A 24,877-nucleotide genomic window follows, 5' to 3' on the forward strand; every position below is an offset into this window, starting at 1 on the left:
TTTTTTTTCCAGGATAGCCACCCTCCAGTAGCACAGAGTGCCCCCCATTGGATCATCCAATAGCTCTAATGTTCTCTAATGTTCTCTCTCTAGCTACATTTTAAAATGCTATCTGCAATGCCACCTACTATTGTCTTCTGAACTCTGGGACCTGGTATATTTGGAGCTTTCAAAATACCAGTAGCAAATACTTATAATAATCAATGTTTTAGATCAATGTTTTGTAGATTCAGGTAATGTATTTTTACTAACTACTTCTTTAGTTGCTATTAATAAGGAGCACATCAATAACTGTTTACTTAGAATGCTAACAATGGTTTCTATATTCGTTCATGGCATCACAAATGATCTGCCTTCACCAGGGCTGTATTTAAATTGGTCTCAACCCTGTTAGTAATGACAGCAGGACTGAGGTTGTTGTTGGACATTGCTGACTGTATAGTATATAAAACAAGTTGGAGCTTTAGAGCAAGGGTCTCCAAACTTTCTACATAAAGGGCCAGTTTATTGTTCTTCAGGTTCTAGGGGGCCAGGCTGTGGTCAGTGGTAGTAGAAACATCCCAAGGATCAATGTCAGTAAATTATGTCCCATCACTGATTGTAGAGGGAGCAATAGTGCCTCATCATTGGTGTCAGTTGAAGGTATGGTGCCCAATTTATGTGATGAATAGTGCTCTATCATCGGTGTCAGTTGTAAAAATACACTATTTTATCAAAAGTATTGGGATGCCTGCCTTTACACGCATGGGAACTTTAATGGCATTCTAGTCCTAGTCGATAGAGTACATAATTGAGTTTGTCCACCCTTTGCAGCTATAGCAGCTTCAACTACTGTCCACAAGGTTTAGGAGTGTGTCTATGGGAATGTTTGACCATTCTTCCAGAAGTGCATTTGTGAGGTCAGGCACTGGTGTTGGATGAGAAGGCCTGGCTCACAATCTCTGTTCTAATTCATCCCAAAGGTGTTCTATTGGGTTGAGGTCAGGATTCTGTGCAGGCCAGTCAAGTTCCTCCACCCCAAACTCATTCATCCGTGTCTTTGTGGACTGGTAAAAATATTTGGTGGAGGGGGATTATAGTGTGGGGTTGTTTTCAGCAGGGGTTGGGCTTGTCCCCTTAGTTTCAGTAAAGGGAACTCTTAAGGCGTCAGCATACCAAGACACTTTGGACAATTTCATGCTCTCAACCTTGTGGGAACGTGGGAACAGTTTGGGGATGGTCCCTTCCTGGTCCAACATGACTGCACACCAGTCATAGCTGCAAGGGTGGGCCAACTCAATATTGAATCCTACAGACTAAGACTAAGACTGGGATGCCATTAAAGTTCATGTGCGTGTAAATGCAGGCGTCCCAATACTTTTGACAATATAGTGTAGTTCCTCATCAATGGTGTCAATGAGAGGAATAGTGCCTCATCATTGGTGTCAGTTGGAGGAATAGATCCCCATCGATGGTGTCAGTGGGAGTAATATTGCCCCATCATTGGTATTTGTTGGATGAATAGTGCACCAAGGGCCAGATAAAGGCAAGCAAAGGGCCGCTTCTGGCCCCTGGGCCACAGTTTGGAGACCGCTGCTTTAAAGTGATCTGAACAGCCAAGAAAAGGCAAGGACATGCATGCTACAGAGTATTTTGAATAATAAAGGATTGCTGTACCCTTACAATTAATTTTTTGTTAAAAATCTATAGTGCCCATTATGGATTTTTAAAATAATTTTATTGTTAAAGCATAGAGATCCTTTATTGTAAAGAATACTCTGTATTATACACTTTACTTGCCCTTTCTCAGCTGTGAAATCAAGTAGGTTTGGAGCCAAAGAGATCTTTAACTGAATGGAGCAGAGCTTCAAATCTTGTGGGACATTTCATTGGTTTCAAGCTGCACACCAATATCACACGGATTGTTTAAACAGGTAACAGAAATGCTAATAAATGCTTAAAGGAGATCTAAACCTAGTCACTAAAATCCCATACAAGCTACATACATGTTAATGCAATTAAAAGTTCTTTCCAGTTTTTTTTTTTAATCTGCAACTTTCAATAAAAAAAATACCTGGTGATCCACCAACACACATTGTGCAAACATGATCCACCATTGTCTCTATTAGGTAGCCTATCCAGAACAATGATGTGCAGCTGCCACTGGAGTAAGTGATGATGAAAATTCTGTAAAAACTGTATTTTATAAAGGAAATGGCAGTTGTTTATGCAAAAAAGGTAATCGATTTAGGGTTTAGATCTACTTTAAGAAATGAAAACTGATTAATCTGCAATATAAAATGAGTAAATGGTTGTGTGTCTAATTTTGTAGGTGCAGGTGGGGACCACTCCTCAGGACCAAAGAATTGTGGGATATGTCTCCTGCACTCACCTGCATGCTTTGTCAGGTAAGCCATCAGACTTGATACTGTAAATGAATTCTATATTCATTCCTACAGCCATCTCTGCTCATAGCTAAGATTTTAGTACTTGGCAGGCTTTGCTTCCTTGCACCATCCTTTATCTCTTGGAGACTCCAGAGAAGAGATGTTCCTGTATTTGTGTCCCCTCTCTCTCAAAGGCTATACCAAAAGTATTACTCTCTTACAAGTGGATTCCCATTTTTAGTTGTCCTGTATAAACTCAATCATTGGCTCCTGATGTCAGTTGTTTTAAATTAAGACTTTGCACTGTCCTTGATCTTCCACCTCACTCACCATGTCCTATGATACCCAATGTGACTGCTGCATGCTGTGCTGATGCTGGTCCATGTGCCCCAGCTGGGGAAGCGACATAAGCTGGAGATTCCATTGGGAATGCTTCTTGGAGGAAATAGAAACCAGTATTTTTTTCAGTTGAGGTCTGGTAAAAACCCAATTCAATTGCCTGTTTTTACCACCCACCAAACACAAGGGTAAATTAGGACTATCTGACAGCACAGGTCAGAGCCGCTGTACTAACAATCCGATGTTAGCACACCGATCTCCCCGCTCAGCTATTGTGTTCTGACAGAGGGACAGCCCCCCCCCCGTCAGAACACACCGGTCAGCGCTATCAGCCATTGGCTGAAATTGCTTATCGGGAGTCGGTCAGCTGCTGGTTTTCCAGCATGCTTGTCTAAGAGAAGCTGGCCAAATGGAAAGCTTCTTTTGGACCAACTGCCATACACACGGGCCGAATGTCGGACGTTTTTTATTCAACCGGCCGATGTCGTCCGACATTCGGCCCGTGTGTACTAGGCTTTAGAGCCTGTTATGATGGGCTTTAGTTCCCTTCAAGTAAGTTTTGCATTCCCATACATCTCTACCAGAATACAAAACCTCCTTGAAACAGGTCAACTGAAGATTAAAAGAAGTTCAACTGCTGCTGAAATGCACCTGTCAATTCATTCTGAATGATCAGAGAAGCATCTCAAACTGATGTTAGGCGTTCACCAATGCCACAAGCACAATGTTAACTGGAAGTAGGGTAAAATTGGGTGAACATTGCAGTGTGTATGTACAGCATTAGTGGTCTGTTTAAGTGTTTATACACATTACCCCATTACAGATTGCTACCATGTATACATATACCCTTTATTGTTACATATGTATCAGTGTATATGTATATACAACGTATATACATATACAATGTATATACATTATCAATGTATATGCATTAACTATTTTATTTAAAAAAAAAAAATTGAATTTGCAAAAAGTCACACATTATAGTTTAATGTTTGTAATATATGTGCCAAACAGCCTGCAATGCACTGTGTATTCTGTGCCCTGAGGCACAGTGTATGCTGGTTAAGGAGCGGGCGTGGCGTCCTTAACCCCTTGGAGCCTAAGCCTTTTTCTGACATTTGTTGCTTACAAGTTAAAATCAGTATTTTCTGCTAGAAAATTACTTAGAACTCCCAAACGTTATATATATTGTATATATTTTTTGTAGCAGAGACCCTAGAGCAGGGGTGTCAAACTCAATTTTATCGCAGGCCACATCAGCGTTATGGTTCCCCTCAAAGGGCCGGTTATATCTGTAAGATTAGATGTCCAGGGAAACCCCACACCCCCTTACAACCCTTACATGAGATGTCAAGAGCCCCCCCACCATCCGAAGTCAAGAGTCAAGAGTCACCCACCCTTCCTTACATCACAAAGCACCCCCTTACCTTGTGCTGCTGCCAAGAAGAAGATGCAGGTGGTTCTGGGATGAAGAAAGTGCAGGGTCTGGAGGTGGACCAGAGGAAGGCTGGAGTCAGCTTCCGGAGTCTGCTGAATGCTGAGACCAGTGGAGGCAGAGACAAGGTGGTGTTGTGGCTGCACAGAGAGGTGCAGGATCTATAGGAGGAGTTCTGCCCTCCTCTCTGCTGCAGACTGCTGAGAAGGGGGGTGGGCAAAGACGAGCCTTTCTCCAGCTGCAAAGAGAAGCGCTGGATCTGGAAAGGAGTTTTGTCCCCTCTGCTGCTGACTACTGAGACAGGGGTGCTGCAGGAGAGGTGCGAGGGCCCCATGAAATGGCCTGGGGGGCCGCATTCGGCCCGCGGGCCTTGTGTTTGACACCTGTGCCCTAGAGAATAAAATAGCGGTCGTTGCAATATTGTATGTCACACGATATTTGTGCAGCGGTCTTTCAAATGCAATTATTTGGGAAGAAATACACTTTCATGAATTGAAAAAAAAAAAAAAGTAAAGTTAGCCCAATTTTTTTGAATAATGTGAAAGATGATGTTACACAAAGTAAATAGATACCTAACATATCATGCTTTACAATTGCGCACACTCGTGGAATGGCGACAAACTTCGGTACTTTAAAATTCTCCATAGGCGACGCTTTAAAATGTAACGGTTACCTGTTTAGAGATACAGAGGAGTTCTTGTGCAAGGAATTATTGCTCTCGCTCTAATGATCGTGGCGATACCTCACATGTGTGGTTTGAACACCGTTTTCATATGCAGGTGCGACTTGCGTATGCGTTCGCTTCTGCGTGGGAGCATGGAGGGATAGGGGCACTTTAAATTTTTTTTTCCTTATTTATTTATTTTTAAACTATTCTTTAAAAAAAAAAAAAATGTGATCACTGTTATTGCTGCCAAAAGGAATGTAAACATCTCTTGTGACAGTAATAGACAGTGACCCCAAATCTCTCCTCTGCACTTAAAAGCATTCAAAACGCCAAACAAAGTTTGGTTGTTTTAAATGCAGTAATTTTTTTTTTTTTTTTATAAATCTGGCACCTTTAAAGCTCCAGTAACTGGAAGTGATGTCATGATCACTTCCAGTTACTGGAGCCTTCCGGGTTTTTACATCGGAGACTCGATCAGAGCCGAATGTGGGTTTGTTCAGGTCTTCGACCACCCGGCGGACGTGCACCGGGAGACCCAAGCAAGCCGCGGAAGGCAGGGGGAGGAGGGAACGCCCCCTTCTTCTCCTTGTAATGACAGCCGAGCGGTTGCTCAGCTGGATCGGTTGTCATTACAAGAAAGCCGACCGTTGGTTCTAAACAACGGTAATACCCCTTAAAACCTAAAGGCCGCATATTTGCTTTCCGCCGGCGCTAAGGGGTTAACAGCTGATGAGTCATCAGCCTTCGATGGGTTTCCCCGCTAAAAAAAAAAAAAAAACACGGCATGGGGTCACCCCCAAAATCCATGCTAGACCCTTTTCTGGGCATGCAGCCTGGCAGGTCAGGAAAGGGGGGGAATGAGTGAGCGCCCCACCCCCTCCTGAACCATATAAGGCCACGTGCCCTCAACATGGTGGGGGGTGTTTTGGGGCAGGGGGGACCTGGCCCCCTACTCCAAACTACATTGTCCCATGTTGGGGACAAGGGTCTCTTCCCAACAACCCTGGGCGGTGGTTTTCGTGGTCTGTGGGCAGGGGGTCTTATCAGAATCTGGAAGCCCCCCCTTAACAGGGGATCCCCCAGATCCCACCCCCCCCCCATGTGAATGGGTATTGGGGACAAAGTACCTCTACCCATCCACCAAAAAAGTGTACAAAAAAATAAATAAAAACAGGAGGCAAGTTTTTGACAAATCCTTTATTAAAAAATAAAAAACAGTGTCCCTCCATGTAAATCCATCATCAATTATGCCGCCGTCGCACCGCCAACCCAAAAAAAACAACTCTCCACCTTCTAGAATGGCCGCCTGCCGAATGCCTCCTCAGAGCTTTGACAGTACTTATACCCAGACACGGCTATTAAAAACTTAAAGAAAAAAATGGCCAGGTGGCCCCGCCCCCCTTGTAACCTCACGGACTGGGGCATGGATCTGGTATGGACTCACACCTTTTTTTTCTTTAATTTTTAATTAGCGGTGTGTCTGCATTCGCAAGCGCGAGTCAATTTATATGTGATTTGACTCGTTTTTCTTTTTCTTTAGAAATGTCATTTTTGCTGCTGCATGTTATATACACAGTACAGATGTGCCACTTTACAGGCAGACTAAGGGGACCCCCCAGGCACTATATTTAAAGGGAATTTTAATTGTTGCACTTTAAGCATCATTAAAATCACTGCTCCTGAAAAAACGATTGTTTTTAAAAAATGTTTGCATTGACACATGTCCCCAGACCCCCATAACCCTTTCATGGCCAATTAATTTTTCACCGTTCGGGAGTTCTGCTGCAAACCGAACAGGGAGTAGTTCAGCCCATCTCTAACAATAATTTAAGAATTCATGCACAAAAATCACAAATTTCATTTTATAATACTATATCCTTAAATAAAGAGTGAAGATTTACAGGGATTTGAAAGCACCTAAATCTTCATTTGTGAACTTTATTTGCGATAATTCCACAATTAGAAGAAAGAATTTTCTTTTATGAACAGAAGGAAGAGAGAGGGTGGCCAAGCCGACCATAGTAAGCGAGTTTATTGTAAAGATTAAAAAAAAGGTAAAAGTTGCACTCACAAATAAAAGTAGATAAAAGCATGTCTCATAAATCAGTGTGCAATCCAGACATCTGTGGAGATGAAAGATCAGAGCGCAGCTCCCTTCGTGGCTGCTATACCAGAGCCGCTGCAGCCAGGCACTATAGACAGGGGAAGAACTGCCACTGTGGGAAACAGAAAACACACCGGATGATTTGCTCACACTGCCAGGACTCTTTTATGGACACAGTATTATGAATTTAAATTTATAATTTTTGTTCATTAATTATTGTACAGTGCCTTGAAAAAGTATTCATACCCCTTGAAATTTTCCACATTTTGTCATGTTACAACCAAAAACGTAAATGTATTTTATTGGGATTTTATGTGATAGACCAACACAAAGTGGCACATAATTGTGAAGTGAAAAGAAAATAATAAATGGTTTTCCAATTTTTTTACAAATAAATATCTGAAAAGTGTGGCGTGCATTTGTATTTGCATTTGTATTCACCCCCCCCCCCCCCCCCCGAGTCAATACTTTGTAGAACCACCTTTCCCTGCAATTACAGCTGCAAGTCTTTTTGGGATGTCTCTACCAGCTTTGCATCTAGAGAGTGACATTTTTGCTCATTCTTCTTTGCAAGCTCTGTCAGATTGGGCAGAGAGCATCTGTGAACAGAAATGTATGGAATTTATGTGATAGACCAACACAAAGTGGCGCATAGTTGGATGGTTTTCATAATTGTTTACAAATACATTTTTGAAAAGTGTGGCATGCATTTGTATTCAGCCCCCTTTACTCTGATACCCCTTAACCACTTGCCGACTGCCTAACGCCGATCTACGTCGGCAGTCAGCCCCTCACAGGCAAAGTGACGTAGGGCTACGTCACTAGCTTGTGAGGGTCTAGGGAGCGAGCGCACGCCCCCGGAGGCACGCTCTCGCTCCCGCGTGGTCACGGACCCCCCCGCGCGTGTGACCGGTGGACCCGATGTCCGCCGGTGACTCTGCAAATGGCGGGGGAGAGGGAGAAAGTCAGGCGGCTTGTGTAAACAAGCTGCCTGTCATTCTCCCCTGTGTATGAAGGATGATCATACGGTTCTACTATGTAGAACCGTTGATCACTCTTCATACATCTGAAGCCACAGCCAATCACAGTAGAAAGCACGCCCCTAGGGACACACATAGCCCCTCCCTTTCAAAAAAAAAGTTAACCCCTTCACTGCCAGTGTATTTTTACAGTAACAGTGCATATGTATAGCACTGATTACTGTAGAAATGTCACTGGTAACCCCAAAAGTGTCAAAAATGTCAGTCAAGGGTCCGATCTGTCCGCCGCAATGTCGCAGTACCGCAAAAAAATCGCAGATCGCCGCCATTACGCGTTTAAAAAAAAAACAACAAAAATGACAAAAATCTTTCCCTTTGTTAGTAAACGCGATAACTTTTGCGCAAACCAATCAAAATACGCTTTTTGCGATTTTTTTTACCAAACATAGGTAGCATAAAACAAATTGGCCGAAAATGTTAAAAAATTTAGATTTTTACATTTTTTTGGGGGGGAATTTCATATAAAAAAATGTGAAAAATATTGCTATTTTTGCAAAATTTACGCTCTTTTTTTGTTTATAGCGCGTGATCAAAAAATCGCACAGGTGATCAAATACCACCAAAAGAAAGCTCTGTTTGTGGGAAAAAAAGGACGCCAAATTCATTTAGATACAGCGTCACACGACCGTGCAATTGTCCGTTAAAGTCACGCAGTGCCGAATCGCAAAATACCCCCTGGTCAGGAAGGGGGTAAAATCTTCCGGGGCTTAAGTGGTTAATAAAATCTAGTGGAACCAATTGCCTTCAGAAGTCACCTAATTAGTAAATAAAGTCCACTTGTGTGTAATTTATTCTCAGTATAAATACAGCTGTTCTGTGAAGCCCTCAGAGGTTTGTTAGAGAACCTTAGTGAACAAACAGCATCATGAAGGCCAAGAAACACACCAGACAGGTCAAGGATAAAGTTGCGGAGAAGTTTAAAGCAGGGTTAGGTTAAAAAAAAAAAGGTCCCAAGTTTGGAACATCTCTCTGAGCTTTCAATCAAGCTTCAATCCATCATCCGAAAATGTAAAGAGTATGGCTCACCTGCAAACCTACCAAGACATGGCCGCCCACCTAAACTGGAAGGCCAGGCAAGGAGAACATTATGTGGGGGACACAGTAAACACGTGGAAGAAAGTGCTCTGGTCAGATGAGACCAAAATGTAACTTTTTGGCCAAAAAGCAAAACGCTATGTGTGGCGGAAAACTAACACTGCTTATCACCCTGAACACACCATCCCCATTGTGAAGCATGGTGGTGGCAGCATCATCTTGTGGGGATGCTTTTCTTCAGCAGGGACAGGGAAGCTGGTCAGAGTTGATGGGAAGATGGATAGAGCCAAATACAGGGCAATCTTAGAAGTCTGCAAAAGACTTGAGACTGGGGCAGAGGTTCACCTTCCAGCAGGACAATGACCCTAAACATACAACTACCATGGAATGGTTTAGATCAAAATATATTCATGTGTTTGAATGGCCCAGTCAAAGTCCAGACCTAAATCCAATTTAGAATCTGTAGCAAAATGTAAAAATTGCTGTTCACAGACGCTCTCCATCTAATCTGACAGAGCTTGAGCTTGTTTGCAATAAAGAATGGGCAAACGTTTCACTCTCTAGATGTACAAAGCTGTACAAAGCTAGCATGTGTCTTCTATGACAAAGTGTTTTATAGATGATTTTAGTTTCTATTTAGTGCCTCGGGTTGCAGGAAAGCAAATTGCCAAATTCCCCCGTCGACACAGTCAGTGCTGATGGGGGATCTCTGGAGTTATTGTGTTCTCCCAAACGGTAAAAGGTTAGGGAGCCATCATTGCCCGGAGAACACACAGTTAATATTGCTAAAGGCTATAGCCGATGGCAATAATTGCATGAAAAATCTGGCATGCTGGCTATACCTAAGTCGATTGATAGATGATTTGAATCTTGGCCAGTCCCTCCTGAACCGGCTGAGATTCTAACCATTTATGGCTGGCTTAACCACTTTGCCACTGAGTACCATAGTACTACTGTGGCAAAGTGGCTCGTTATCGTCTGACGACGTAGACCTACGTCGTCAGACAATCCCCCTTGTGGGCGGCGCTCGCGCGCCGCCGGAGGCTCGCTCCCGCTGTATTCAGTCACAGCGGGAGTCGGGCCAGGGGAGGAGCAGAGGCGATCGCCGCTGCTCTGCCCCGATCGTCGGGGATCTAGTGTGGAGATCCGCCCGCCTGTGTAAACACAAGCGAGCGGATCTCCCAAGTGACAGGGAGTGACAGATCGGAGTGTTCAGCATAGCTGAACACTTCGATCTGTCCCTGGCTCACACAGTCACCTCCCCCCCCACACGTCAGTAAGCACCAGGCATACATTAACCCCTCCCTCTCCAATAAAATTAACCCCTTCCCTGCCAGTGTCATTTTTACAGTAACAGTGCATATATATAGCACTGATTACTGCAGTAATGTCACTGGTACCCCCAAAAGTGTCAAAAATGTCAGTCAAGGGTCCGATCTGTCCGCCGCAATGTCGCAGTCCTGCAAACAAAATCGCAGATCGCCGCCATTACGCGTTAAAAAAAAAAAACACCAAAAATGACAAACGCAATAACTTTTGCACAAACCAATCAAAATACGCTTATTGTGAATTTTTTTACCAAACATATGTAGCAGAAAACAAATTGGCCAAAAATTTTAAAAAATTTTCATTTTTACTTTTTTTGGGGGGAAATTTCATATAAAAAATTTGAAAAATATTGTTGTTTTTTCCAAATTTACGCTCTTTTTTTGTTTATAGCGCAAAAAGTAAAAATCGCACAGGTGATCAAATACCACCAAAAGAAAGCTCTGTTTGTGGGAAAAAAAGGACGTAAATTTAGTTTGGGTATGGTGTCGCACGACCGCGCAATTGTCAGTTAAAGTCGCACATCGCCGAATCGCAAAAAGTGGCTCAGACGTAAGACAGCAAAATGCTCTAGTGGTAAAGTGGTTAAGAAAGAATTTGGAAATGCCAGGATGAAAATCCAGATTTTGTCTTAGGAGTCAGGGGGTCAGGTGTATTGTTGAGAGATAGGGCCTTACATGTGATGCGAAAACTATGCACGGTAGTCCTAATAGTCAGTTAGACTTTTGACGACTGCCTATGGAGTAATCCATGAGCCTGTGTCAAGGGACCAATGTGTAAAAGATTGTTCCTAGGTCACCTAATCTTTCACGGATCAATGCAGGTTCCACTCCACTAAGCCAAAAAAGTAATGCTTTGTATCTAAGTGCTTGATTGCCTCTTTTTTGAATTATAAGAATATGATATCATATGAATATGAAAAGGAGTCTATGCATAGTTGCAAAGAACGCAGATGGCAACTTTATTGGAATCGCAGAACATATACATTTTTAGGGGAATATTCATCTTTAGAATGGATGCTCTGCCATTTTTTTTTTTTCTAATTCAAAGTCTTTGTTAGTTACGAGAGTACAATTCCAAAATGTTAGTTGGCAGTTGTATCTTCAGGTTTATTACTGCATCATTCTTCCAGGTAAATGGAAAGTTACGTTGACAGGCACCAATTGTATTAGCCAAGAAGAATATGTTTATGGCATTTTATTTTGTGGCGTTCATTTTTAATATTGGAGAGATGTCTAATAAATTCAAGTTCCTTTAATAAGTTTGGGTGTGTGATGTGGCATTACGAGAGAAAAAGAGGCACATTATCTGCAAATACGATTAATTTTATATGTTAACCACTTGCCTTCTGTGCACTTAAACACCCTTCCCATCCAGGCCAATTTTCAGCTTTCAGCGCTGTCACACTTTGACTGACAATTGCGCGGTCATGCTACACTGTACCCATATGAAATTTTTATCATTTTTTTCACACAAATAGAGCTTTCTTTTGGTGGTATTTAATCATCTCTGGGTTTTTTATTTTTTACAAAAAAAAAGAATAAAGACAAAAAATTTTGAAAAAAAAAAAAAGTTTTTCTTATTTTCTGCGAGTAAATTTTGAAAATAAATTTTTCTCCTTCACTGATGTGCGCTGATGAGGCGGCACTGATGGGCACTGATGAGGTGGCACTGATGGGCACTGATGAGGTGGCACTTATGGGCACTGATGAGGTGGCACTTATGGGCACTGATGAGGAGGTACTAATATGCCGCACTGATGAGCACTGATAGGCGGCACTGATAGGCGGCACTGATAGGCGGCACTGATGAGCACTGATAGGCGGCACTGCTGGGCACTGAGAGGTGGCACTGAGAGGTGGCACGCTGGGCACTGAGAGGCGGCACTGCTGGGCACTGAGAGGCGCCACTGACGGGCGTCACTGATGGGCACTGAGAGGCGGCACTGATGGGCACTGGCGGATGGCACTGATGGACACTGACGGGTGGCACTGATGAGCACTGATGGGCGGCACTGATGAGCACTGGTGGGCAGCACCATCAGTGCCCACACTCAGTGCCCATAGTGCTGCCAGTCAGTGCTCATCAGTGCCTAGATGAGCAGGCACTGATGGGCACTGACTGGCAGCACTATGGGCACTGATTGTGGGCACTGATGGGGGACACTGATGGCGGGCACTGTGGGCACTGTTGGGGGCAATGTGTGTATGTTTTTTTACCTTGCAGTAATCAGGGCACTGGTGATCAGTGCCCTGATTACATGTCTCTGTGTCCCCAGCGCTGTGAGGCTCCCCCTCCTTCCTCACACTGCAGGCTCCGTGTGAGGAAGGAGCGCCGGCGATGAGAGATGATCTCATATGTTTACATATGAGATCATCTCTCATTGGATGGTCCGATCACGTGGTGAATGGCCGCTGTGATTGGCCATTCACCACGATCTGTGATCGGCCGTGTCCAAGGGACACGGCCGACACAGATTCTCCCCGATGCGCGCTCGCGGGAGCGCGCGGGGAGCCTGCTTCTGGGAGGCCGTTTAAAAACGGCCTCCCGAAAATTCGAGTCCGCGCTGCAGCCGTATATAGGCTGTAGCGCGGATGGGATGTAGTTAAGGCTCCATGTACACGGGACGCTGGAAATGGCCGTTTAGGAGCAGTTGGGCGTTTTTTTTAGAAGCCCCTGAACCCATCTATATTTTATCTTATCTGTCCATGTACACCAGGTCGTTTACAGTCATTTGCAGGCAGTTGCGTTCAGGGACTTTTTTTTTAACGCAATTATTTGCGTTCGAACGTGTGTTTCCCGGCGTTTCAAACGCAAAAACGCGTCCGAACGCGACCGAACGTGATGACCCGCATTTCTTTTTTTGACCTCTAGGAACGGTTCTAAACGCAAACGCCCGCAAACGCCCGCTAAACGCGGGTACAAACGCGACCGAACGGACGTTTCAAACGTCCTAAAAATTCCAGCTTTCAAAGGGACTTTTAACAACGTCCCGTGTACATGGAGCTTAACAATTGTATTTACTTCATCAACACACCCTCATGGCCTCCATTGGTCAGCCATACCTGATCTCCCCCACCTGACTCGAGGCACCAGATTGCATAAATCATCCTAGCTTGTTCTATGTACAGTACAAACACACTTTTGCTAGTTTACTGTTTTTAATGTTATACACTTTGAATTCTCCAGTAAATCCAACCACCTTTAGTCAGCTTTTGGTGTGAAAATGTCCATTCAGATTAAAATAAGCTACCATCAACAGATTTTATAACAACTGTGAAACGTAAATACGTAAATAGAATAGAATGCAAAAAGCAATAACCGGAAGTATAATTTCAGTTACACAACACTTGAAGATACTTTAGGTTGTCTAAAATGTTCACATTGTTCAATATGTTATATTGAGTGTTGGTTTCTGGTGAGTTTATGGTGTTTGTGATGACTATGTTGCATGATGGAGTAGTAAACTTTAACTGCTACATTCTGCATTTTGAAAAACTTTGTGTGCAGGTCCAGAGGTTCTTTGAAGGAAGTTGCAGGCAGCTTGTAAATTTAACTTTAAAATAAATTTATATCTATTTCAATACACTTCTAAGTTAAGGTGGCGCACACAGGGAATTGCACAGGAACGCGCTGTTATTCACATGCAGTTCTGTGCACTGAGATTTCAGCCCATTCATTTTTAATCGCACTGCATCCCACCAAAAGTACTGCATGCACTACTTTTGGTAACTCACTGCAACTGCATCGCATGGTACTTGTGTACCATGCGATCCAGTGTGGGCAAAAGCAATGCATTTGCGACTTGTGTTTGGTGCATCAAGTTATGAACCTGATGCGGGAGACTGGCCCTTACAAAACTCAGACAAGTACATACCCTCTAAAGAGTAAAACTGCTCTCATATGTTACTTGGTCCTATACTGTAAAACAGTGGTCTCCATACTGCCCTTTGCTTGCTTTTATTTCGCCCTTGGTGCACCATTTCATCCACTGATACTAACAATGGGGCATAATTCCCCCACTGCACTGATGAAGGGGCACAATTCCTCCCAATGACACCAAGGATGGGGCACAATTTCTCCCAATAACACCAACGATGGGGCACAATTCCTCCCAATACCACCACTGATGGGGCACAACTTCTCCCAATGATACCTACAATGCGGCACAATTTATCCCAATAACACCAAGGATGGGGCACAATTTCTCCCAATGACACCAACGATGGGGCACGATTCCTGCCAATAACACCAATGATGGGGCACAATTCCTCCCAATGACACCAACGATGGGGCACAATTCCTCCCAATACCACCACTGATGGGGCACAACTTCTCCCAATGATACCTATGATGGGGCACAACTTCTCTCAGTGACACCAACGATGTGGCACAATTTCTTCCAATAACACCAACAATGGGGCACAATTTCTCCCAATGACACCAACAATGGGGCACAATTCCTCCCAATAACACCAATGATGAGGCACAATTCCTCCCAATGACACCAACAATGGGGAACAATGCCACCCAATAACACTAACGATGGGGCACAATTTCACCTAATGATACCTATGATGGGGCACAATCCCTCCCAGTGACACCTACGATGGGGCACAATTCCTCCCAATGACATCAATGATGGGGCACTATCCCTCCCACTGAAACCATTATTGGGGCACTATTCCTCCCACTGACACCAATGATGGGGCACTATTCCTCCCACTGACACCAATAATGGGGCACTATTGGAGGGAGGGAAATGTAATTTACCACTGTATATATACCCACATATGGGACTCTATAGTCATGTGGGCTGCACAGATAAGAAAAAGGAGGAAATTAAGAGTTTAGAAGGGAACTGAAATTGAGCCTGCTCAGCAAATGACAACAGATGGTCTGCACAATCTCAGCCTGCAGTGGGAACACAGAGAAGATGGGAGGGACAGCTGAACGCAAGATGTGTATTTTACTCTACACCAAATGAATGCTAGTGGCTTTGGAGTATGAAAATTCTGTTTTATAGCATTGAGAGTTGTTCATAGTCTAGGGTTAATAACACTTTAAGCCTTATGAAAAGATGTGCATAAAACATCTAATATTTAACTATTGAAAGTATTCTAATTTCATTCAATTATAATCCAACCTCTAGATTATGATACTGGTTATTTTACTATATGTATATTGGTTTATGGTGTATCCTATCTCTATTTTCTATTTTTTAAAACTGTTTATCTAAAGAAAGGCAGAGGGAGACAAACACATTATGGGCCATTTTAACTGAGGTGTAGCCAATTTTAAATTTTAGTTTACAAAAAAAGAAAACACATCTACCACATCGAAACAGAAAAATAGAAACCATTTTCATGTTTTTTTTTAATACACATTTACATGTGTTAGTAGTATATGTGATATATTGTATGTGGTATATGCAATATGTACTGTATACAGAGTTGTATAAAGTACTCGAAACCCATACTCAAAAAGTGACTTGAGTAGAAGTGGAAGTGCTTGATCAAAAAGTGACTTGAGTAGAAGTGGAAGTGCTCGATCAAAAAGTGACTTGAGTAGGAGTACTAAAGTATTCAACATTTTTTGTACTTAAGTATTGCAAGTAGTTTTTTTTTTAATTTTGCTACTCAAGTACTGAAACTAAAAGTACAAGTACTGTGTTATGTAGTTATTAAAGAAAGAAGTCAAAAGTTTATTAAAGTTAGTTATTAAAGAAAGAAGTCAAAAAAAGTACACATGACATTATACACATTTTTTTGAGCTTCATGAAACCTGACATCTACTGTTCTGGCAGTGGTAATTTTTATAATAGTAACGAGTAACTATGCAGCACAAAAAAAAAATATCGGAGTAGAAGTATTGAAATCATCGAAAATATGTAGTGAAGTAAAAGTGGAAGTAGGAGAAAAAAATTCTACTCTAGGAAAGTACAGATACCGCCTTTCGGTACTTAAGTACAGTAGTGAAGTAGTTCTACTTAGTTACTATACATCTCTGACTGTATATATAATATCGATATACTGGATACAGACATGGGGATGCTGCAGAGTTTTACAGCTGTTAAGACTTTCCTGCTAATGTTTATGTGAAAGGTATTTCTGCTTTTTACTGGATATGAAGAGAAGAAGAGGGGCTGTCTCGTAAATTTCACATTAGGATCTAGTAATCTACAGTCACACCACTCTCCAAAGCCAGCAGCGGTGTTTGGTTAATGTGTGATAGATGATTTAGATGTGTATTTACATTAGCGGCCCTGTGCTGTGACTTTGTTTGAGTTTTCCATGTGAAATATGAACAGTGAACCGCGTGAATGATGTTCATGGAGCTATGGTTTGTATTTGTGTGTGGTCTGGACAGATCAAACCTGGGACTGAGGAACAGGTCAGTATGCAGAGCCTCATCAGTTATGTGGGCCTACTGACTCATCTATGATTAAAGAAATCACGCAGTGCAAGATCTGACTGATCTCCTATATACTGACAGTCGTCATGTTAAAGCAGAAATTATTTTGCAGTATCAAAAGAAAAAGACCCTCCAATGGTGAGACTATTAATAGGCACAATCGGACACCAGGCCCAATGGCCAAAATATATAAAAACATATATATTTATTTTGAATATTACAGTATAAAAGTACCCACAAAATTGTGGAGATGAGGGCTAAAAAAGTATATAAATAATTGGAGAGTACAAGAGGAACTTTTACACTGTGTGTAAAAACTTTTCCTTTTGTGTAGACGTTCCTCTTGTACTCTCCAATTATTTATATACTTTTTTAGCCCTCATTTCCACAATTTTGTGGGTACTTTTATACTGTGATATCCAATAAAAAATAAATAAATATATATATATATATATATATATATATATATATATATATATATATATATATATTTTTTTTTTTTTCATATATTTTGGTCATTGTGCCTGGTGTCTGATTGTGCCTATTAATAGTCCCACCCTTGGAGGGTCTTTTTCTTTTGTTCTATGATTGGGATGACGGCAGCCCCTCACCACTTCTGCTTTTTCTTTATTTTGCAGTATCAGGCTAGATACTGGTTATGTCCCAATGTTCAACAAAATGTTCAGAAAAATGGTGACAGGGGAGGGACCTCCAGCTGATTGACAGCCTCAGCTCTGTTTTTGTGTGCTCTTTGAAGGGGCGGGGGTGTGTCCTATCCCTCCAATCAGCTCTCAGAGCTCCCCTTACTGAGCTCTGCAGTGTGAAAATTTAGCTCTCCACCCCCTTTTTTTCTGACAGCTCAGACATGCTTTATAAATTCTGGACTTTGAACAGATGTAGAGAAGGAAAAACCACAGATAAACAGGTAAAAAGTACGTAGGAGGATTTGTTTAATCTCTGTGTATCACCTGAGGTCAGTCACTTTACTGGGTTTTTGTAAGCGTTTACAATCACTTTAAGAAGATTCTTTTTGGCTGATTGATGTGAATCACTGCGCTTTTTTTATAGCTATATTGAAAGCTGTGGACCTGTTATCCTGGCAGTGATAATGTTCTACTATACACTACACATGCTGTGGATCCTTTACAATGCTGGTAATGTTTTGATTCTGTTAAGAATACATTATAAATGTTTCTTTTTTCTTTTTCTTTTAGGAGATGCATCAATCCGATGTGAGCAGCTAGACTTTCTTCAGGAGTGGGCATCTGAATTCCGTAAATCTACCTCCTCCTCCAGTGCCGCAAATCCGGAGGAGCTGGTGGCCTTTGATGTTATTTGTGGGGACCTCAACTTTGACAATTGCTCATCAGGTATGAAAACTCAAAGAAAGGTCCTTTGTATATTCAGTTTGCCAGTAAATGATCATGGCATTGGTTGCTGCATTCTGCCTTCTGTTTATGAAATGGGTGCTAAAGGGTTTATCAGCCATTCTCAGCATAATATACACGAGGGAAGTATTGACTTCCTCCCATCTTCGTATGGCAGGCCATAGATGGTGGGATTTTCTTTCCTGCAACCACAGTCAGTGTTGATGGGGGAATCCCTCCCAGGGAGCTATTGTGTTATCCTGGGGGGAAGATGGGGGTGTGGGGAGACATCCATGCTGGGAGAACACAGTGATTATTGGTAGCGGCTATAGCCGCTGGAAATAATTGCATGACAAAAATTCAACATGCTGGTTGTACCAAAATCCATCGATGGATCAACTTAGGTACATTCAGCATGCCCATAGATAGTTAGAATCTCAGCTGGTCCCTGCTGAACCAGCAGAGATTCTAACCAATTATGGCAGCTCAAAGCAGTAGTAGACCGCAAAAAAAAAAGTCTTCTCCCTGCAAATGAATGTCAAAATGTGCTAGTATGCATCTCATACAAGCACATTATGAAGGACTTACCTGAAAACAACTAATTGAAAAGGATTAAGAGAGGTGCATGGAAGCCAGGCAGCCCCCAGTCTGATATACTCACCCTCCAGTCTGCCACCAACCAAGTAGACCTGTCTCATGATATAAATAAAGAACAGGGGTTTAGTTGACACGCATTTGCAAACGCATGTGTAAGCTGCAGAGCCATGACACGGCACCCTGTTTTATCTGCAGTCCTAACACTTTTAAATTTGAGTGTCTCTACTCTGGGAGCACATGGCTGCTAATGGATGGATAGGAGGCAGGTGAGAGGGAGCAGCCCAAACTTCCCCCATCCCACCTCCATCCATGACTGGTCTAGTATCTCAAAACTCTAATAGCAATGTTCTTAAGATGGTACAAACTGAAAACGACCAGCTGAGAAGCATACACCTCCAACCCCTTGGTGGATGCAGTGTAAAACACAGATTGGGACTTTATGTGAGGCAATTTCCCTGTATAGCACAGTGCCTCCATCCCTAATTTCATAAAATATTTGGGACTTTACATGAGACAAGCAGGTCATGCTATGGTCTCCATCCCAGTTTACGAAAAAACTGGGGTAAAATTAGACTGCATCCACCAAAAACACACGAAAATCACACTGTGGTACTTTAAATGAAGCACCAGCCTGTAGGCAAGGTGCCTCCATCCCTGGTTACATAGGCAATGTGGGCTATGTGGGACTTTAAGTGAGACACCAGCAGGTATGCCCAGCGTCTCCATCCCTGTATCGGAAACAAAGCCCTCCAGCAGCGTGCTGTCACCAATAACAGAGCTTCCACCTTCACCTAATCTTCTTTCCTGGTTTGCAGGCTGCGGCTGTAGGACTGGCCAAGCTGCGATGACAACACTACCACTTTGAAGCTTATTACATAAGGGGTAGTAACTCCACTTTCGTGGGGAAAAAATAGCAAATAAAGAAAAAAATAATATAGCGTATACGATTGAGACACAAGTCATATTGTAATTGAATGTTATTAACCACTTTACCCCCAGCCCTATTTCGGACACTTTTTGTTCACAAGTTAAAACCAGTATTTTTTCCTAGAAAACTACTTAGAACCCCCAAACATTATATATATTTTTTTAGCAAAGACTCTGGAGAATAAAATGTCGGTCATTGCAAAAATTTTTGTCACGCGGTATTTGCGCAGCGGTCTTTAAAACGCCATTTTTTTGGAAAAAATTGGAAAAATCACATTTCACTGCATTTAAAAAATACTAAACAGTAAAGTTAGCCCATTTTTTTTGTATATTGTGAAAGATGATGTCACGCCGAGTAAATAGATACCAAACATGTTACGGTTTAAAATTGCGCCCCCCGTGGGATGGCGACAAACTACGGTCAATAGAGATCTCAATCTGCGACGCTTTAAATTTATTTAACGGTTACCAGTTTAGAGTTAGAGTGTAGCTCTTTTTTTTAAATTATTGCCCACGCTCTGGCGATCGCGGCGATACCTCACATGTGTGGTTTGTACAGCGATTTCATTTGCGGCTCGACTTGCGTATACGTTTTTTTTTGTGCGCGAGCTAACGGTGACGGGGGCGGCTAAATTTTTTTTTTTTTTTTTTCCTATTTATTTTTTCTTTTTTTTTAACTTTATTACAGTTTTTTTAAAAAAAAAAAAATCTGATCACTTTTATTGCTGTCACAAGCAATGTAAACATCCCTTGTGACACCAATATGTGTGACAGGTACACTTTATGGAGGGATCGAGGGTCTAAAAGACCCTAGACCCCTCCACTACACTTCCCTGTATGCAAAACGCCGAAAACGGCATTTTTGCATACAGCCGTTTTTCAAATCTACCGCCTTTTGCAGCACAGTAACCCGGATGTGACGTCATGGACGCCGCCTCCGGGTTACGTCATCGGAGACCCGATCTATGCCGTTTCCGGCATTCATCGGGACTCCATCCAGCCGGCGGACGCGCCGGCTGGGTGCTCGGGGCTCCCGGTGGGACGGGAGCCCCGAGCAAAGCCGCGGAAGGCGGCGGGAGGGGGGGGGACGTCCCCTCCCGCCCCTCCGGGTAACGATCGAGCGGCTCCCGAGCCGCATCGATCGTTACCGACGGAAAGCCGACCGTCGGCTTCAAACAACGGTACCGGGATGATGCCTCTAGCTAGAGGCATCATCCCGGTATAACCACTCAAAGTCAGCCGACGTAGATCTACATCGCTGGTCGTTAAGTGGTTAAATTGACCTTTCCTTTGCAGCTGTTGTAATTTTCAGAAAATGCAATGCAATATGGCTACCTGGAGCTGTTCTGTACACAGAATGTATACTGACCACACCCCAGAAACATCATTTCCTGCTTGTGGGATTGGCTCACCAATTTTCCCAGAAATCTGCCTAAGATACAAGTCAGATTTCAGGCATCCCCTGCAGCAAAAATGTATTTTTTGGTGAGATACTCCCAATAGGAACACGTCTAAAGGGATGCAAGCCTAGCAGCTTTCCTCATTAGTGTCCTGCAGGTGCACAGCTGATTGAGAAAAACACACAGGGACTTCTTCAGAATAACAAAAGGTAGGAATCTGCAACAACATTTGTTAAAGGGTAACTCCACTTTTGTGGGGAAAAAAGAGCAAATAAAGAAAAAACAATATAGCGTATACAGTTGAGTCACAAATCATTTTGTAATTGAATGGTATTGAAAATTACCTTTCCTTTTCAATCTACAGCCACAGTAATTTTCTGAAAATGCAATGCAATATGGCTACCTGGAGTTGTTCTCTACACAGAATGTATACTGACCACACCCCAGAAACATAATGTCCTGCTTGTGTGATTGGCTCACCAGTTTTCCCAGAAGTCTGCCTAAGATACAAGTCAGATTTCTGGCATCCCCTGCAACAAAAATGTCATTTTTAGTGAGATACTCCCAATAGTAAATCACCTCTAAAGGGATGCAGGCCCAGCAGCTTTTCTCATTAGTGCTCTGCCGCTGCACAGCTGATTGATAATTATGAAAGCACTCCCTGTAGACTCACTCGGCACAGAGGGACAAAAAGGGATTTCTTCAGAATAAAAAAAGGTAGGAATCTGCAACAAAGGTGACTATAATCTTGCAATGCACAGAGATCACTCAAAGGGAATGTTTTTCTCTCAACAAAAGTGGAGTTACGCTTTAAGCCAAGATGTTTAATGTAGTTCAGGGTGGAACACGCAAGACTGCATAAATATTCTTTGTAGGCTGTGGTGGTTGAGATATGCCAGGGATGATGGGTAATGAGTTTCCATACAGATTTATGCCATATTTACTGTCATCCTAAAAACACAGGAAGGGGCTACCAGAATGGTGGTGCTGTCTTGTACGTCTCCTACTTACACATTCTCGCTTGGCTTTAAAGCTGATCACTGGGTATGAACTTTATTTCATATTTACATATAAGTATGCATATTAGGGATCAACCGATTACCGGCAAAGCCAATTATCGGGGGGTCGATATCAACTTTTCCCCGATATATCGGTATCGGCCCCGGAACTGGCCGATATTACCGATATTTACGTGACGTCATTCTGCCTTCTTAGGCCACCTCCCTCGCATTGGACAGCCTCGCCTGGAGTCGGGACTAATCTCGTGGGAGTGTATCACAGCCATATACCCACCCACAGCAGCCCGGTGCCAGCCACCCACACCCACAGGCCCTGTACCAGCCAGCCAGCCACAGGCACTGTACCAGCGTGCCAGCCAGCCCTCCACAGACCCAGTACCAGCCAGTCACCCACAGCCCCTGTGCCAGCCACCCACCCACCACAGGGTGCCAGCCAGCCAGCCACCCACCACAGGGTGCCAGCCAGCCACCCACCACAGGGTGCCAGCCAGCCAGCCACCCACCACAGGGTGCCAGCCAGCCACCCACCACAGGGTGCCAGACAGCCAGCCACCCACCCACCACAGGGTGCCAGACAGCCAGCCACCCACAGGTCCTGTACCAGCAAGCCAGCCACCCATAGGCCCTGTACCAGCCAGCCACAGGCACTGTACCACCCAGTCGCCCACAGGCCCTGTACCAGCCAGCCACCCACAGCCCCTGTGCCATCCAACCACCTACTACAGGGTGTTAGCCAGCAAACCACCCACCACATACCGATACGTTGTAACCAAAATATCGGTATCGACCCTGAAAAAAACCATATCGGTCTATCCCTAATGCATATTTCATACCTGAGGGGCCGCTGGGAAAGCTGGAAATCACTGTAGTAGTTGGCGTTGCTACAGTTTTAGCCAGAATCATCCAGGTGAGCAGCTTCCCCACCACACACTGACCACAGTGGATTGATCACTCGACAGTGCTGCAATTCACGCGCCCCTACTTCATCTCATCCATTCGGAGAATGCATTGTATTAGTTGAAAAAAATTCAAGGCGTTCTATGAATGGCGGCAGTGCCAAATAAATGGCCTTGTGCTATCAATGTGCACAGAAGCCACTCACACAGAACCCCTGAAGACTGCAGCTAAAACTGTAGCAGCTGCAACTACTACAATAAGTGTCAGCTTTCCCATAAATAGAATGCTTTGTATTATTTATTCAATGAATACAATGCATTCTCTGATTGGACAAGAGAGGATGCCTCTCGCACAGCACCGAGAAGATCCCTGCTAGTTCCAGCTACAACAGTAATTGTCAGCTTCCCCAGCAGCCCCAAAGGTATGAAATATGCATACCTACTGTGCCAAGCTGGATTAATGTAGGTATGCAATACAGATCATATCCGAAGATCAGCTTTAAAGGGTTTTTAAATGCAGTTCTTTATATTTTCATAAAAAAAGAAAAAAGCGTTGTACTCACATGCTCTGTGCAATGGTATTACACAGAGCGGCCTCGAACCTCTTCTTCTGGGGTCAGCTGCCGGTGATCCTGGCTACTCCTCTTCTGTACAATGAAGAGAGATAACACTGCTCAGGCTGGTCAAAGTCCACGATTGAAGGTGGGTGCTGAACCTCGGCTTACCACCAGGAGAAGCTTAAAAGAAGAAAATGGTCGCACACCACCATGGAATCCAATGAAGAAAAGTTCCTCTATTTACATAAGTGGTACAAGGTACAGCAGGGTAGACGCATTTCTCACAACTGCTACATGCTTGCTCACTACCAGTGAACTTTTCTTCATTGGATTCCGTGGTGGTGTGCGAACATTTTCTTCTTTTATACTCTTCTTCTGTGTCTGACCCCATAGCAAGCCACTTGCTATGGGGGCAGACACATGGGCTCGCTCCCGAGCCGAGCTATGTGCTTCCATTGACACACATGGCGCAGCTCGGCCCTGCCCTCACTCCCTCCTCACAGAATTTGATTGAGAACAGCAGGAGCCGATGGCTCACGCTGCTGCTCGATCCTCCTGTGAGAAGAACTGACAACGAGCACAGCGTTGGATCGATACAAGACTCAGGTAAGTGTTTGGGGGTGGCCACAACAAAAACGTGGCAAAAATGTTTACCTTAAAGCAGGGAATGCATTAACTTAAAAAACGTTTTAGTGTTCGAACCACTTTAATAAGTGCTGGGGTAGAGAAAATATATATTTTTATATATTACATGAACTGCTGAGAGACTTGTGACTCCTCTCAGCAGCCTCTGTGCCTCAACAACAATTAGATCAGTTGACGAATTTGCCTACAATTGTCCAGTGGCTGGGCAAAAATGGAAAGTAAAATATTTGAATTCTTTCTGTATTGCCCTGTGGCAATACAGAATGCCCTAACCGCGGTCCCTTGTGGTTATCAAAACTCTTATCGTATGGGGAATTCCGTTGACTGATCTCATACACTATGGTGGTAATCTTCCTGCCAAGATGTTAACATATTTTTAAGAATTTTAGGTGTCAAGCTAATACATTTTTTTTTTTTATTTGGTGATGTGTGCAAATGCAGAGCGTCCAAATCTTATTTGCTAGGGGACATTTAAAACTAACACTGTGCTCATAACAATAACCAGGATATGTTCCTTGTTTTCTGGTGCAGAAGATAAGCTGGAGCAGCAGCACGGCCTGTTTACACATTATAAGGATCCGTGCAGACTCAGTCCTGGAGAAGAGAAGCCATGGGCAATAGGTGAGATGTATTAAAATACATTATTGTTTTCTACCAGTGCCACCTGCAGGCAAGTCTGCAAATTGCAAGTGACCATCAAACTGGGAATTAAGATGATCAGTGTCTGGACCGGTACAATT

At 43.2% G+C, this 24,877-nt stretch overlaps 1 protein-coding gene across 1 annotated transcript in view; it reads left to right on the top strand.

The window, feature by feature from the left end:
- Nucleotides 1-24,877, top strand: part of SMPD3 (sphingomyelin phosphodiesterase 3) — a 61,215-nt gene that overhangs the window by 25,908 nt on the left and 10,430 nt on the right. Inside the window, exons 2-4 of the mRNA XM_082270823.1 lie at nt 2,312-2,387; nt 17,944-18,099; nt 24,669-24,758. Of these exons, the coding sequence (XP_082126949.1) occupies nt 2,312-2,387; nt 17,944-18,099; nt 24,669-24,758 (322 nt within the window). The remainder of the gene's footprint in view (nt 1-2,311; nt 2,388-17,943; nt 18,100-24,668; nt 24,759-24,877) is intronic.

The sequence above is a fragment of the Pelophylax lessonae genome (genome assembly GCF_965119305.1).
Source record: "Pelophylax lessonae genome assembly, chromosome: 10".
Lineage (NCBI taxonomy): Eukaryota > Metazoa > Chordata > Amphibia > Anura > Ranidae > Pelophylax > Pelophylax lessonae.